The sequence below is a fragment of the Dipodomys ordii genome, unplaced genomic scaffold, assembly GCF_000151885.1.
Source record: "Dipodomys ordii isolate 6190 unplaced genomic scaffold, Dord_2.0 Scaffold117, whole genome shotgun sequence".
NCBI classification, from domain to species: Eukaryota; Metazoa; Chordata; class Mammalia; order Rodentia; family Heteromyidae; genus Dipodomys; species Dipodomys ordii.
The window spans coordinates 3,099,425-3,117,081 of NW_012267333.1; the positions used below are offsets into that span (position 1 = coordinate 3,099,425).

Genomic DNA, 17,657 nt, shown 5'->3' on the forward strand with positions numbered 1-17,657 from the left:
TATAGATAATATCATCCTTGTACAGATTCAAAGAAAAGAGAGAGAAAATAAACATCTATTATGCAACTTAATGGACTTCATACATCAACTAAGGGTTCTAAACAGCTGGTCCCATTCAACATCATCACAGCCCCATTCAGCACCTATCATCTTTTTTATATCTTTTAAATACAAGGAAATGTATGTGAGGTGATCTGCCTCCAGAGATTACTACTCAGTCTAGTACTACTAGACTTGAGTGTAATAGCTCAGGTCTGTTTAGTACAAAATCCACTGTCTCTCTTTCATACGAAATACCTACTGGATTTCCATAGGGCAAGTAGAAAATCTTTCTCACAACTTTGCTCCTGTGTCTGAGCTTCCGAGGTGAGAAGAAAGAGGAGGCTGATATGAAACTTGGCCAGGATGTCCTGAGATCTGGTGGGGGGGGGAGGGGAGGATTTCTGGGGTTGATGCTGAAGGGTTCATATCTCACTTCAGTCCTAGGTATCATTTTCAGGAATGATGTGAAATCGCAAGTGGACAAGGTGCTGATATTGTTCTCACTCTCTTAGAATTGCACTGCTTCGTGAGTCTAAATTTTTTAGACTTGTAACTTAGCCTGTGATCTAGAATATATTTAAAATGAGAACAGTTCCAAAGCACAGTTTATGACAGACATCAAAACCATCTGATGTGAGACATAACAAAAGGAAATTGTAAAGAAACCCTGAGACTGAAGGAGAGCGGCTGTTTAACAACTGATGTATTTCATGGAGAAATGACCATATTGTTGAGAACAGAATGAATATGTAGAAGTTAGACAAAATCAAGTTTCAGTTTGTCACAGGAAAGAATTTTCAGGGACTCATTTGTTCTAACACTGAAGCATTGAGCCAAGAGATATTGAGACTCCCTGGGTATTAAAGCCCTCCTGATTTCTAGACAATGTCTAATATGGGACTGAGCTAGACAACCTCTGAGATCTCTTCCAGCACTAAGAATTCATATCACATGAAAATTCCAAGGGAAATATTTCATTAGACAACAGAGAGCCCCATTTAAGATCATGATTTTGCCAAGCTCCAATGGCTCATGCCTGCAATCCTAGCTACTCAGGAGGTTGAGATTTAGAGGGTTACAGTTTACAGCCAGCCCAATCAGATACTATCTTGGAGACGTAGCTCCAAAATAACTGGATTAAAGCAGGGCTGGAGGAGTGGATCACGTGGTAGAGCACTATCTGAGTGAGCAAATGTGAGGCACTGAGTACCACCAAATTTTAAAAGATTATATGATTTCTAGGGCTCTTTAATAAAATTTTCACCCACATGTGGGTGGTAAGCTAGCCTTTACATGTTGTTTGTTGTGGGCACAAAAATGCTGAATGAGAACAGAGTAATAGTACTTTTACCACAGGGCAGAAAATATTGAATGTAAACAAGTAATTTTAATATGAGATAATCCCTTAAAAGTGGAAATATAAAATGGATTGTCATTGTCCATCCATCATGTAATTACTGAGTACCTAAAATTTATGTAACATTTGGCTTAGTAAAATGGAAAAATAAAAATGTAAGGGAGATAGAAGATCACCCTTGAACTTGCAAGTAATAATGATGGTTATATTTTATTAGGTTACTACTGCTATTGATTAGTCAGGGTGATAGATACTTTATATCACTATCATACTTAAACTCACAATATCTCTTTGAGTCATGCGTAATTTTAAATCACCATTTGTCAGGGAAAGCAATAGTCTCAGAGAGCATCACAGAGAAAGATGAATTATTCGAACTGCGTCATATAACAATCAAGTTGATTTCATACTGACATGCTGCCCCTCCTCAACATCTTACAGCAAAACGTGCAATAAGCTAAGGACTATCATAATAATTTAAAACTTGATTGATGCTCAGAAGAGGAAAGGAAAATGAATGACATGGAGACCACAAGTTAGGTCCAGAGAGAGCCATTCATATCCCAAATGCTTTTAACATCCAATCCAATTTGCCCACATGCTGTGATACTAAGTAGGTTTATGAGAGCGATTTTTACTGGAAATGATATTTCTGGATAGAGGTTTTTCTGAAAAGATCATATTGCATTACAGGAAGTCCTGAAATTTGGAAAGCCGAAAGAAGGTAGTATGCTAGCTTTTTGTTTTCTGCTTTCTTGAATTTGTATTAGTTTGTGAAAAGAATTAGAATGATATGTTTGAGGTGTTATGTCTGTTCATTAAAAGGTTCAAATGGAAGTCAAATGGCTCCCTCCTAGATCTTATATTAGCTCCTGATAAGGAAAGAGAGAGGTGGAAGATGGACTTTCCCATTTATACCCAAACTCATAGAAAGGGTTCTTGGATGTCCAATAGTCTTCAATCACGTTTTCTCTTACTTTCAACAACCTGGATTAACCTATGCTAAATTATCATAGCTTTCTATTTCCATACCTCTGGTTGTATAAGGTTAGAGAAAGCAAGTGTAAGAAGAAATCTGTTTCCTTGAGCTTATTTCTGGCACAGTCAAGCTCTGATAGAGTTTTTCCCTCCCCCCACCTCCCTGATCACTGTTGTTCCTTTTCTCAAGTCCTGAGCTTTTGAGTGTTGCATTCCTATTCTACACTGTAGGAGACATTAAAATATATAAATGAATAAGTAGAATACACAAATAAATATATGAATTAGTGGATGAATGTTCTCCTTTACTCCACAAATTCTTCACCCTTTCTTGTGAGTTTTGCTGAATTTAATTTCCATTCGACTCCTTATTAAAATGGTTCTTAATTTCCACCCACTTCCTCTACCACGGTCTCTGAAGTTTCCCACAGTATCTGTCCCAACTATTGGCACTTAGAAATTGAGTTATAGACACATCTGCTGAAGGACTTCATAAACAAACAACAACAAAAAAACTGTATTCCAAATTCTTGTTTCTAATTCCAACCTTGATGAATGAGCTTAGACTCTTGGCCCAGGGTAGAAATAAATATATCACCAAGCTGGTAACGTTTCACCAGTCTGAAATTGTTCCTTCTGTGCTTTTAACTCTCGAAATAGAAGATCTGGTAGCTCAATGCGCTGGGAGAATCGCTCCGTGTGGATGGAGTTTGCCTTTCTGGCCTATCCCTCCTGCTCGGAGCTGCGCGCCCTGTGCTTTCTTGGAATCAGCCTGGTTTATGCATTTATCATCACTGGAAATGTCCTCATTGTGATGTCCATCCAGACAGAAGCTCGCCTGCACACGCCCATGTACTATTTCCTGGGCAGCCTCTCCGGGGTAGAAATATGCTATACTGCTGTGGTGGTCCCCCATATGCTGGCCAACACCCTCCAATCGGAGAAGACCATCACACTCCTGGGCTGTGCTACTCAGATGGCTTTCTTCATCGGACTTGGCAGTGCTGATTGCTTCCTCTTGGCCGCCATGGCCTATGACCGATATGTTGCCATTTGTCACCCTTTGCAGTACCCGATCATCATGACTTTGACCCTTTGCGTGCGCCTGGTGGTGGCTTCCGTGCTCACTGGCTTGTTTCTAGCCTTCCAACTGGTGGCCTTCATCTTCTCTCTGCCTTTCTGCCAGGCTCGGGGTATCCAGCACTTCTTTTGTGATGTGCCACCGGTCCTGCGCCTCGTGTGTGCCAAGAGCCACATCCATGAGCAGTCAGTGCTGGTGGCAGCCACTCTAGCCATTGCCGTTCCTTTCTTCCTCATCGCCGCCTCCTACGTCTTCATAGTGGACGCTGTCCTGCAGGTCCGCTCCGCAGCGGGCCGCCGCCGGGCCTTCTCCACCTGCTCCTCGCACCTCACCGTGGTGCTGCTGCAGTACGGCTGCTGTGCCTTCATGTACCTGCGCCCCAGTTCCAGCTACCGGCCCGAGCAAGATCAGCTCATCTCACTGGTGTACACACTGGGGACCCCGGTGCTGAACCCCCTCATCTATACACTTAGGAACAGTGAGATGAAAGAAGTCATAGGGAAAGTCGTGACCAGGAATTGTCTCTCCCAGAACACCTAGCGCAGGAGAGCGCCACGCAAACAGGGTTTGATTCCTGAGCCACACCGCTCCGCTGATGTCCTAAAAATAGATCGCCTAAAAAAATAAAATTATATACACATTGTTTACTTCTGCACACCAAAGACTTTTTAACTGGGTCTGCCCTTTGACTAATTGCTGTTAGGAGAGGAATAGAAAAGTGACTGAACATAAGCTTACTAAGTGACAGGCAGAAGATAGTGTGTATACTTGCCATCTGCAGAGCGATGGTTCATTGAGCAGACTTTCGCTCAAAATGTAATAAAGCGTTTATTGCACAGTAGCAGTAGCAGAAAGCCATTTTCTCTTTTATCTTGAAAAGAGAAAATGAGGCAGAATATTTTTCAGAACCCAAGAAGAGCTTGATATCTGGTGGGGTGAATCAATAGCAGCTTGGGGAAAACAAGCAGTCAGCAACAGAACTACCGTCCCTACTTCTGAAATTGAACAAAGAGTGGGAAGGTAAACTCCATCACCTCTTTCCAATCAAAATCGCTATTTCTTGCCCTATCTGCCATTGGCCAAACCCACACAAGAGCAAGAAGGGCCAGGGAACACACGTGGATCTGTCTACAAAAGTCTTTTTCTGGGGGTATAAAGTATGGAAGAAAAGCACCTTGAGAGTCAAGGACAAACAGAAAGTAACCAGACCAAAATGTTTACTGTGGTATTATCTGTAACCATGAAGAAAGTAGCAGTCCAATTTCCACATGATAAAGCATTGGCTAAACAATTGATGTAGATTTAAAGCGTGATTGGGCTTTACATTTGCTTTTCAATATTAGTTATTGCAATTATTAACATTAGCTTGCTCTATACCAGATATATAAACATTAGACAGAGAGACTATATATAACATATTCATGTTTATAAACATACATGTTTTTCTGGTTAATATAGTTTTGCCAGAAATACACCTAGTCGGTAATAGATGCATACAAACATATTTTCAATCAAGATTCAAAAATCCTATGTTTTCTTATAGAAATGGAAGCGTTTCTAAGATGACAAACCAAGAGTGGAGTCAGTATGAGCAGATAATCATGGATTACAAAATAAATCCTAGAGAACATAATTGGGCTGAAATAAAAATAAAGAAGTGTTCTCCACTGCCAGTTCAGAGATTGCTGGCAATGTGCCCAGGTAGATAGATTCACAATTGTTGTGGACTAATGGCTGCAATGTGCTTCTACTTCTTTGCCTTTTGGGTGAAACTTTTATGATCTACACAGAGGCTGGTGCTAATTATAAGATCCTGGATTTTGAGCCTGGATTGTAGTTTTTATTACCAACATTTGGTTCATAATGTAGTGTGTGTTTTACTATAATGTTCCCTTGTGCCTTCAGAAAGAATGTGAACCCTATATATGACAAGAGAAGTTAATAAGGGTAACTGTACAAAGAGTATGAGTTTAATATTCAATATCTTTGCATATTTTTCCCTGTATGTGTTATCAATTACTCATGGAAGAGGGTTAAAATCCATAACTATAGTGCTAGATTTGTCCATCTCTCATGTTTGTCTTGACTACATTTCCTGTATTTTAGAGCTCTGCCATTAGGTGTAAAAATGATTGGCACTGTTATATATGACTGATTAATCAATTTTGTCACTCGGCAACACTCTTTTCCAATGCTGGCAATATCTTTGACCCAAAATTCTTGTCTGAGCTTGATACCGTATTGTCTCTTCTATGATTGGTATTTTCATGGTACATATTTTTCCTGCAATTTCTTCTTGGTTCCTCATCTGTAAGGTGTGCCTCTTGTAAAGAAAATAGAACTTACTCTTTCCCTTTTTTAATCCAGCATGAGTTAAAATATATTTATACCTTTCCCATTTGTTATTTATTTAGCTCTCATCATTTCCGTTGTATGATTCCACTTTTCAAATTGCTTTTTCAATTTCTAAAGCATTGTTAACCCTTTTATTGGCTTTCAAGTCTTTTGATCTATTTTTTATTGTAAACATGTACAGAGGGGTCATGAGTAAGGTAGTGAATACATTTCCTATTGAGCATTGTTACCTCCTCCTTTGTTTTTCCCCTACTATCCCTTCGCTCCCCACCTCCCCAACTCCTCCCTCCCCCTTTTCAAGTTGTTTTTTTCTTGCTTGCTATTGTTTTTAATGTATTTATAATGTACTATGTGATTTTTTTGTTTCTCTTGTATGTTCTTCCCCCATGGTATAACCCCTGTTTTCACTATTTGATGTCGGTGCCCTGCATCTTGAATATACACTTCTCTAATTTGGGGAGGGGAAGGGAAAAAACAAAATGCTTAAATAGGGATACAGGTTGACCAATTGTAACAATGAGATGTACCAAGACACTATGTTTTAAGTCTTTTGAATTGTATTTTGTGGCTGGAATTTTATCATCTATCATACATTATTGTGAGTCAACTACAGCAAATACAGACAGAGCTTTTAAGGGTGTAATCTTACTTACGGTCCTTCCATATTTGGGAATCTTATTCTCAAAGGAATGGGCCATCCATGCATTTCACCAGAGATGGTGATTTTTTAAACAAAAGACTTTTTAAAAAATTGAAATATTTTCTCACATTTTTCACTTGAAGAATACTTTTCTAAAATTCTAGAAATGCTTATCCTTCCTTTAGTCTTTTAAGAATGTTGTTCCACTGTCCTTAGCTTACAAATCAGGTCAAGGTGTGTATCTAAGAAATGCCTAGGTCATGATTCTTCTCCATTTGAGAAACTGAGAAACAAGACAGAGAATAGATCTGTTCCCAAAATATCATGGTGGATCAGGTGTAGAATAGTGGTTACAGTGTTACTACTAAAAAAAAAAGTTTTTCTAAACAGAGCAAGTGAGAGATACAGAGAGAGAGAGAGAGAGAGAAGAGACAGAGACAGAGACAGAGACAAGACAGAGTTATAAAGAAAACTATCAGTTATCAAGACTTCAGCTATGGCCTCTATAGAGCATATTTTCACACCTTGAGGCCATGGCTTTGCTTTCTGAGACCAAAATGCTGCCAACATAAGCATAGAAAATTTGCATGACTTCATCTTAATGAAAAAGTCAGGTGTGGTAGCACATAGCCATTATCCAAGATACAATGAACAGACTAAAATAGGTAGATCGTGGTCCCAGCATACGCCCAGGTAAGAAATGAGACCGTACAATAAAGAGGGCTGGGGCATGGGACAGTGATTGACTCCCATGTATGAGACCCTAGGCTCAATCCTCCAGTACTACACACACACACACACACACACACACACACACACACACACACACACACCACTGCTGCAGGCCCATGGCTTTGCCTCCAAAGTTACTCTTCCCTTTACATGAAAGACAGAAAATATATTCATCTATGTTCTGTTTGTACAACTTTTGGGGGAGTCGAAAAGCCTTCTTTCATTTGTTTTTCTTGGTTTCTCTCAGTACGTGCTCTCAAAGTTTCTATCAACTTTACATTCCCCCAAACCTCACAGGTTTTCCATATACAGCATAGGAATGACTCCATTGGATAACAAGGTCCTATACAAATCTTTCCTGGATAATCCCATTTCTAATCTTAGCTTCCCATGGAGAAGGCTCAGCAGATCCATGGTTCACACATCTTAATTTTTCCAAGAAGCCTTCTATGTAAATGAACGTTCTGGCCATTTGATTTTTCCAAAGCACTGTCAAAATATTATCTAGCCACATGCTTGACTTTCTCTTCAGTGTGCAATTTCCTGCCAGTAACTCTCATTAAGGATCCTTTCCTGAACATAACACTGGTGAGTCCCTGTTGAGTATAGGGAAGTTATGAGGCTACTTGTCTAGAATCTGCAAGCAAGAACTTTCTATAGTGACCAAACAGAAGAGTTATCCTTTACCCCTTGTCTTAGCTGAGGGTTTTTGTTCAAATATTTTCTCTTCTTTGATTTTGTTAAATGAGATCTTCTGGGAACATTCCTCCTCTTTAGGGACCCATTAATTTTAAGGATATTTCTTGAAGGATACTAAATAACCTGGCTAGACCAAGTAAGACTGGACTCTAAGTAAATGTAACAGAATCTGTTTTTGAATACTGAGGAAAATTCAGATCTTTCTCTGCCATGACTTCAGTTTGGATTGTTCCATTCTAAAGCTATTCCTACAGATATCCATCTCCCTCTACCTCAGTCACAAACTGCTAGGAATTGTCTCTCCTGCGTGTCAACATTGAAAGGACATTATCTCTCTGTGACCTGGTATTATTGAAGACATATGCTATTAGTTAACCCTGGGCAATGGTACACAACGGGAAGCTCATGGACATTCATTCTCCTTTACCCTATGAGAAGAAGATAGATCAGGTCTCCCTGAGTGGGTTCCCTCCATCATGGCAGGATCTCTGAATACTTCAGCAGAAATGTGAATTTGCTCTTTAGTGCATTTTCTTAGATGGCTAATGGAAAGAAGTAAATTTCAAATTGGTAAGAGCACATCTTAAGATACTTTATCTCTTTCATTTGATTTCTATTTTCTTCTGAGAATAGTTATAGAAGACTAATTTCCATAATGCTTTGCAATAAGAAGAAGTAGTCTTAAATGTCAATATTGGGTTGTATTTTAGGCAAGAAATGAATTGTTAATGTATTACTATCCATTTCTGCACATGCAGGAGAGGAAGATCTGATAAATAGTTGAATTGCCTAGCACCTCATTAGTAGATGGCCTGGAGGAAATTAAAAATCTTCTGCCATTCTTTCAATATTCTTTCTATAGGAATATCCTGGAAAAGAGGTTTTACTTTTTAAAGTAGCTTGTTAAAACAGAATCAATTCTATTGCCATGTATGTATGACATATATGTAATGTGTGTTTATATATATGAGAGCCACTCTGCCAACTTATCTAGTAGGCTGTAGAATCTGGTTTCAGGTATTCCAAATATCTACCAAATACCTTTGGATAAATATCTACCAAATACCTTTGGATAAGACTGTATCGCTGGGACCTCAGTTTTTGTATGTTAAGTAGGAAAAGACAAGAGTAGATGTCTCTTGTATCCCTTAAACTTTCCCCAATGTAAAGTTTCAGTTACAGGAGCACACATTTGAATAAGCTTGTCTATGGTTCCATGATTCCCAGACATTTTTAAAAACGTGTTGTTGTTGTTGTTTGGGGGTGTGGACTGGTCCTGTCACCTGAATTTAGGACCTCACTTTTTCACTTAGCTTTTGTGTCCAAGGCTGCTGCTCCACCACTTCTATATGTGTTGCTTTTCATGTGCAGTTATTATACATTAGCACTAGGCATACATCATGTGTTGCAATACTGCAATCTGTATGTCTTACTTTCCTCAGAGACTTGTTCAAAGGAACCACACTTACCAGGTTCTGCAAGTAATCAAAAGTAACCAAGGGTAATCTGCATCTACCTAATTGAAGTTCTTATTTATTCTTTGTGGCAAACAAGTATATACAAATAACCATTGGACACAGGAAAGCCCCAATCTATGTGGAGCCAAAGTAATTATCACATAGAAGGAGATACTGAATGTATGTCTTGAAAAAAAGTTTAAAGGACATGAACTTGAACCAGAAATTAATTCCATTCAGTTCAAATGGGGATAGGGGAGTGAGCATGACAATTACTCTTGACCTTGGTGCACTTAAATATTAACATGATTGAAATGGTGATTAAACCAGCATTTCCAGGAGGTGAGTGTTTTATTCATCAGCTCTCCATGCAAGCAATATGGTCACCCAGAAATCAAGTGTGTTCAGTGCATGAAGACTATGGCAGAGTTCGGAAGGACGCTGAGAGCAAGTTGATAGAGTGCAGTAGAATAGTGAGAAGAATAAATGCAGCCTATAGAATTTTTGTGGGATGTTAGGTGATTGAGAAATTAAGTATTGAGTGCATCTTCTTTTGGATCAGCAGATCCAGAATAGAAAATAATTTGAATCGAGTTTTTGAAGACAGGAAATAAAGTGTCTATATCCTTCTAGTAAGAACATTCAATCAACCTCTTGCCCTTTGGCCAGACATGGTGGAATGGTTAGAAATTCCACTTGTGCCAATGGATAGAATACTTTAAAATGAATGCCCAAATGGGTTGAATGATAGAATATGCATGAGTGAACCAACTGTTACAGTTGAAAAATTTTCAAAAAAATTGTACCTCACAGGTGCATCTTGAATAATAAACCCAATACAAATGATGATATGTATTCCTACATTTCTCTAAAACCAGGGGAACTGTATGTTCATTCCAACTACACAACCATTAACCTCACCAGCTCCTATTTTGACTAAATGCTGTAGTGAACTAATATAACCCTATCGTTCATTCAGTGTGTTTCCTCTCACTATGTTTCAAATTATTTTCTATTAAGAAAAGAGGTTAAAATATTATCCCATTGTGAATATGTGCCATAACTTATGTACTAAAAAAAAATTCCAAGGAGAAATGACTTTAGAGAAGAAAATCATTAGAGCAAGTCAAATAAATAGAAAGGCTCTCAAAGTTGACAGCTTTAAAGGAAAACACTAATTTGAAAATATAAATACTAATTATGAGCAGTTTCGTTTTTTAGGACTAGATCCTTATCCAGAAGATAAGTGTTATTTCTTTCCTTAAGAATTACCCTTAATTATTTGGCCTGACAGACATCTGGCCCCCACCACCATGTCTTGCTTGATCCACATAGTTAGAACCAATTTTTTTATTGTGAAAATACCATACAGAGGGGTTACAATTACATGGGCAAGGTAATGACTACATTTCTTATAAAGCATTGTTGCCTCCTCCTTTGTTTCCCCTTCCCATCCCTTCCCCTCTTCCCCCCGCCCCCACAACCCCACCACCACCACCACCACCAATCCCTCCCCAGCCAAAGTTGTAAAGTTAGTTTTTCGACATAACAACTTGTACATCTCATTGTTGCAACGGGTCCACCTGTATCCCTATTTAAACAATATGTTTTTCTTTTCCCCTCCACAAATTATACCAACATCAAATACAGTGAAAGCAGGGGTTAAACCATGGGGGAGGGATATACAAAGCAACAAAGAAATCATCTTATAAATATGTTAGAAACAATCGCAAGAAAGAAAAAAGATTTGAATCATTATCTTGGATAGAACCAATTTTGTAACCATATTTTGCTGGTTCTCTGTAGATACAGTACTGCTCCTTTGGTGTTCATATCTTAAGAAGACAAAAATCATTCTTTTTAATTTATTTTTATTGTTATTGTAGATTTGATGTACAGAGGGGTTACACTTACATGAATCAGGTAATGAGTACAATTCTTTTTAAAAAATGCTCTCTCTCTCTCTCTCTCTCCCAGATTTTCCCTCCTGTCCCCATCCACAAAATATGCAGTTCATTTCCTACATAGTATTGGTGAATACCACTGTTTATTCACCCTTTGTTCTACCTTTTCTGTGCTCCCCCTTACCCTCCCAAATACAAACAAACTAAAGAAAAGACAACGGGAAAAGAAAACAAAAACAACAGCAGCAGCAACTAAACAATTCCTCTTGATTCCATTTCTTGGAGTTCATTTCATGAAATATTATCTCATATGATCATATGCACATAACTCTAGAGCCTTTGTCAACCACTCCTATGCATATCCTCCTTTGCCTCAGTGTGTCAAACAGAATCATTTCTAAAGAAGATTCTCAGAGGCGGTTCTAGCATGTCTGGTTTTGATGTTTTGTAATTATACTTATTTTACTTGGCTCTCTTCTGTTTTGTTTTATCCTGCTTGCTTCTCACGTACCTTATTTTTTTTTATTCTTCAAGGTTTAGCAGATCCACTGCATGATCTGGTAGAATGCAGCTCTAGAGAAAGAAACCTCACTCTCCACTCCAAGAAAAAGACAACAGCTGAAAAGTGAGTATCCAAGGGCAATGCACTATCTTGATAAAAAGCAGCTGGGCACTTAAGCACACCTTTCGTTAAGCACACCTGTGGTAGGCTCGGGAGTATTATTAATTACAAACATTTGATCTTTATTAACTCCTCATACAACACCATCCCCGGTCACACATGATGTCAAGTAACATAATCGTTCGGATAATTAAATTAGCAAAATCCATGTAATCAATACTGTATTATCCTTGCCTCCTGTTGTTTTACTGAAATATCAAACAGTACGGGGACATTAGTGATTGTACAATTGCACATTTTCATATGTTCATTGTAAAAAATGTATGTACAGATAAATAAGCCACAAACAGAAAGGTACATAACCTCACCAATCTAATAATACCCATTGTTCATATCTCTAGGTGTGTTCTTTTATTTGTATGAATGTATATTATCATTTTTAATGAACTTATAATATAATACTGTCCTGCAATCTGCTTTTTCATGAGTCTTCTGCAGAGCCTTCTACTTTCTATGGTGCCATTGCTTTTAAAGATTTCACAGCATCAGTTCACAGGGACAAGCCACAATTTATAAGCATTCTTCTACTATGAGAGACTGTGTATCTCTTTCATTGATACAATCTTCCACCACTACATTACAAACTGGTACACACATTTCTGTCAGCCATTTTGTCCACATTGTTCATCAATATTGTTGAATCAAGCTGCAGGCATATTCCATTAGCAAATTGCTATAGCAATTTTTATACTTGGAACATTAATGCCCTTGCAGCATTAACAGCACCAAGAATTTACCTTTCCTCCTTTACTGTCAGTTTATAAGCAGAAAGGAGTCTTCCATGGTGCTCAAATATTTCCCTCAATACAAATTAAATTTATTTTTGCATATTTTCTTGTTTCATTTTTGAATTCCCTTTATTACTATTTCTAATCAGGTTTTTTTGCTGAATTGTAAAAGGTGCTTTCATATTCAATTTGCTTATTTTTTTCAGCCACAGAAATTTTCAACCTTTGTTTGGCCAAAATAGCAGTGTTTCCATGGACTCTGACCTTTGATCACTTGGTTATGAATATTTACCTAACGACTTGGAAAATCATCAGGCTTACTATCTTGGAAGTTTCTTCCATGTTTCAAAATGTTTGACTATGAAATCTCTGGGAAGTAGCCTTTCCTGTTTGCATTAGGAAAACAACTTCAAAAACGATTATAAAGTATCTTTATAATACATTATAATGGGATTTGAAATAGCAATGGTAGTTAATTTATATGGAACGTGTATTCTGAGTCAAGAGTGTTCTGTACACAGAATCACTCCTTGGAGTCTTCCAAAAATATTGTCAGTTTCATTTCACATATAATGAAACGTACATTTGGAAGACAGTTCCATATTCATATCATACAGTAACTGAGACAAGAGACTCTACCTACATTTAAATATCCACTGTAATGCAGGCTGGGGTGACCTTGGGCCAATTCCTTTCCTCTCCCTGAGCCTCAGTTTCCTCATCTGTCAATATAAGAGCCCCTCCCAACAGGCTATTGTAAAATGAGTTGCTAATGACTCAGTGAAAGAAATGGTGTCTAAATATGAACATAAAATCAAACAAACTTTCCTCATAAAGCCTTGTAGTATTTTATAGTGTGCACACCAAAATTATGGCAACTTATAATTATCAAGCAGGTTCATAAAATACCTTTCTCTTCATTAGAAGTTTTAGTGGCATTCTATCATTACCAAGGAGCAAAATTTGTAAGTAGGGAAACGCAGTTGACTTGCTGGAGAGCAGCTATATTTCCTGGGCTATGTGGAGTGGACTGTGGAGAGCCAATGAGGAAGGGTAGTTGACCCAACTCATCAGTTAAGAATAGTTAAGAATAGAGACTCTCCACATTTTTTCACATGGGACATATCTCCATCATGAGTGTCTTGTGCCTTCCATTCCTCATTTGATTCTGCTGTGTTTAGGTAAGATTCTTCTTTTTTCTGGCTTAACACTGAACAAAAGCTGTCTAGTCAATTCCATGACACTAGATTTACCCTGGGCTAGCTTGGCAGTTCTGCCATGTATGTGATATTCTAAGCACCCTGTAAACGTTATGTCTGTCAGTAAAAGAGTTTCTTTTCTCTGCTTATTCAAGCTATTTTTGTCCTGATGTTAACTCACTCTTGTTTTCAGCCTTCTGTTCCCAGTATTTATATTTTTTAAACCATCTGACTATCTGGAATGAATATGCTGAGGTTTACATGATTATGACTAGGGAAATACAAATTTGGGTAAACATTTCTCTATATAGTCACTCTGGAGTAAAATTTCTCTAGAATATTTTGTCACATAGGTTGAGGATATTGATATACTTTAAGTTCTTTTTTCTATCAGTTTACTGATTCTATGAATTGTGGCTTTAAGTATGCTTTTTTGCAATTTACATTTCATAGGTTTGGAATTACTCTTTTGCTTTTCCCAGTATTTGCATTAACCACTTAATTGTTAAATTCATGTGTTTTATTGTGTAACTATTTAGAGCATATTATATTACAGCCTCCCAAACTGGAATTATATATTCTAATTAATCACACACAGCAACCCAATGATTTTGTTGAGGGATTTTTTTTAATTAGTATGATATATTTCCTAGACCTTGGAAATTAGAGCAAATCCATTGCTTTTGGAACACATATCTCTAAAGCGTATTATATAACTCTTTTAAAAAAAATATTTTCTCTCTAAACTCAGAGACATTGTTCTATTTTCCTAAAAGTAAAAGCATAATGCAACCAGAAAGTGCTTAATTTATAGGCACTTTCCATCCCCAGATTCCTACAAAACCCTTGCTTATTCTCCAGAGATTTGATGCGCAGTTCCATGCGACTGGTGTAGTCATAGTTCCCCGCTGGTACTTCTCTCAGGAAGCTCCACTTTGATTTGAATCTAATTCTCTTTGGCTCCTTTTCATGAAAACCTGTCCACATTTTTTAAAAAATGGGGTTCTTAGTTGGAAATTTGGAGAAAGAAGAAGAGCACATTACAGAAAGGATCACAAGAAAATGCTTACCTAGTTTTAAATACGGATGAAACAGCACTATGTAAAGTGAACCCTTTATCAACAACTTACAGTATAACCGTAACTTGGGGTATAGTGATGGGAAGAATAAAGTATTCCTAAGCCAAGCAGGAAGAAGAGCCTTTACAGACATGCACGAGAAAGTGCATTCCTTATCGTTACTTATGGAAATTGAAACACTATTCTGCAATGATAAAAGTAAAAAAAAAGAGTGGTTAGCTGTCAATGCATAAAGATAATGAGAAGGCAGGAGGAAATCTGTAGGTTCTTGGAATTGTTCTATTCTTACTTCCTACAGTGATGTATTTATTTATTTTATTGATATGTTTGCTTATTTTATTAGTATATGTACACTTATATTTGATGTGTTTACTTAGGAAAAATAAATCAAACTATACTTAGACTTTCTTGCTGTATGTTTCAGTATTTTACCAAAAATGTCAAGAATGCACTTATTTATCTAATCATACAACCATTAAATCTTTGAAGGGTTGTTTTCTTTTTACAAAAAAACACAAAATATTAGCTCTTGTCACTTAGCTTAAAAACATTATAATTGAACTGATTAGAGGCTCATGCCTCTAATCCTAGCTACTCTGTAGGCTGAGATCTGAGGATTGTGGTTCAAAACCAGCCTGGGAAAGAAAAGTCCAAGTAAGAGTCTTTCTTCCAATTCACCAGCAAAAAGCTGGAGCTGGAGATGTGGTGGTAGAGTCATGAGGGTCTGAGAGCGCAAGTCCCTGTACAAGCGGGCACACACACACACACACACACAAACACAAACAATGAAACACACTCTACACTTGAAAAGGTACATTTCATCAGGAACATCTACATGCTTTACTCCTGAATAATTCTTCCACAGATGAGTATCCACCCATTTATGAAAATGACCAGGGGAAAACATGCCAGATCTCTTACTATGAGTCCTATCCAAGCATTGTGGCAGAAAAAAATGAATACTGCACAGGTAGTTCCAAATCAAAGCAGAAGTTCGAAGCTCCCACTTCTATGCGGACTGTGAAGCAACTCAGTCAATCAGAGTTCACCACATCCCTACCCCTGTTTTGCAGGAGCCATGTTGGCTTGGAATCGCTTACTCAACCAATCTGGTCCCACTGAATTTGTTTTCCGGGTCTTCACCACGGTCCCTGAATTCCAGGTGCTCCTCTTCCTCCTCTTCCTCCTCCTCTACTTGATGATCCTTTGTGGCAACACCGCCATCATCTGCGTGGTGTGCACGCACAGCTCTCTCCGCACACCCATGTACTTCTTCCTGGCCAACCTGTCGTTCCTGGAAATCTGCTACACCTCGGTCGTGGTACCCTTGATGCTCTCCAACATCTTCGGGGCGCGGAAGCCCATCCCATTGGCTGGTTGCGGGGCTCAGATGTTCTTCTTCGTGACCCTCGGCAGCACCGACTGCTTCCTCTTGGCGGTCATGGCCTACGATCGCTACGTGGCCATCTGCCACCCGCTGCACTACGGCCTCCTCATGACCCGCAGACGGTGCGTGCAGATGGTGGCGGGCTCCGTGGGCCTGGCCGTCTTCCTCTCCCTGCAGCTCACCGCCTTAATCTTCACCCTGCCCTTCTGCGGGCACCTGCGGGAAATCCACCACTTCCTCTGCGACGTGCCCCCGGTCCTGCGCCTGGCCTGCGCCGACACGCGCGTGCACCAGGCGGTGCTCTACGTGGTGGGCATCCTGGTGCTCACCGTGCCCTTCCTGCTCATCTGCGTGTCCTACGGGTTCATCGGCGCCGCCATCCTGCGGATGCGCTCGGCGCGGGGCCGCCAGCGGGCCTTCTCCACCTGCTCCTCGCACCTCACCGTGGTCTTGCTGCAGTACGGCTGCTGCAGCCTGGTCTACCTGCGGCCGCGCTCCAGCACCTCCGAGGACCAGGACCGCCGGATCGCCCTGGTCTACACCTTTGTCACCCCCTTGCTCAACCCCGTGATTTACACCCTCAGGAACAAGGATGTCAAAGGCGCTCTGAGGGGTGCCGTCTTCAGTAAAGGGGCCTCGGTCTAGCAACGGGTTGTCATCCTTCAGGATGGAGAAGGGGAAAGGCGGGCCTGGGGGAGGAGGGGGGAGAGGGGGTCCCATCCGTGGTTAGGTCAATCAACGCTAATGGATGAAGACAGTTAAAAGTATTGAATGTCCCAAACTTTGCCTTCCGTGCGTCTTCAGCCTCACCGTCTACACCTGTTTGTTTGAACTGCTTTAAGGAAGTCTTGAACATTATTGAAATGGACTCCAGCAAAGAGAATCAAGAGAGGTTTGGGTTTTTTCAATGTTTTTTTTTTCTTTTCCTTTTTGTCGTTAGTTCATTTATCTGTCTCCGGGATGGTAAGGGGCAGACACCAAAATAGAGGGACGTAGGGTGAACAAATGCAGCAGTGCTACTCACTGGACGCTCTGTCAGAGCGCCTTTGACAACTTGTGGGTGGAGACGGGTGGGGAAAAACTGGGAGAGAGCAAAGGAAGGGGTGACATTGTTCAAAAAGAAATGTGCTCATTACCTGGCTTATGTAACCATAATCCCTCTGTACCTTCAGAATAAAAATTATATATGTGTGTTATATATATATATATATATATATATATACATATACATATAATTGGTGGTGGTGGGGGTGGTCTTGGGACTTGAACTCTGGGCCTGGGTGCTGTCCCTGAGTTCTTCAGCTCAAGGCTAGCACTTTACCACTTGAGCCACCAAG

General features: G+C 39.4%; 2 protein-coding genes across 2 annotated transcripts; both read left to right on the forward strand.

Moving 5' to 3' along the window:
• Positions 1-3,053: 3,053 nt before the first annotated feature.
• LOC105995488 (olfactory receptor 10W1) lies at positions 3,054-3,998 on the forward strand. The gene has a single exon (XM_013029202.1). The coding sequence runs from the start codon at positions 3,054-3,056 to the stop codon at positions 3,996-3,998; it is 945 nt and encodes a 314-aa protein (XP_012884656.1).
• Positions 3,999-9,646: 5,648 nt separating this feature from the next.
• LOC105995319 (olfactory receptor 10Q1) lies at positions 9,647-16,965 on the forward strand. Its single transcript, XM_013029022.1, has 3 exons — positions 9,647-9,683; positions 15,799-15,903; positions 16,007-16,965. Exons 1-3 carry the CDS (start codon positions 9,647-9,649, stop codon positions 16,963-16,965), a joined length of 1,101 nt encoding a protein of 366 aa, XP_012884476.1.
• The last annotated feature ends 692 nt before the right edge of the window (positions 16,966-17,657 follow it).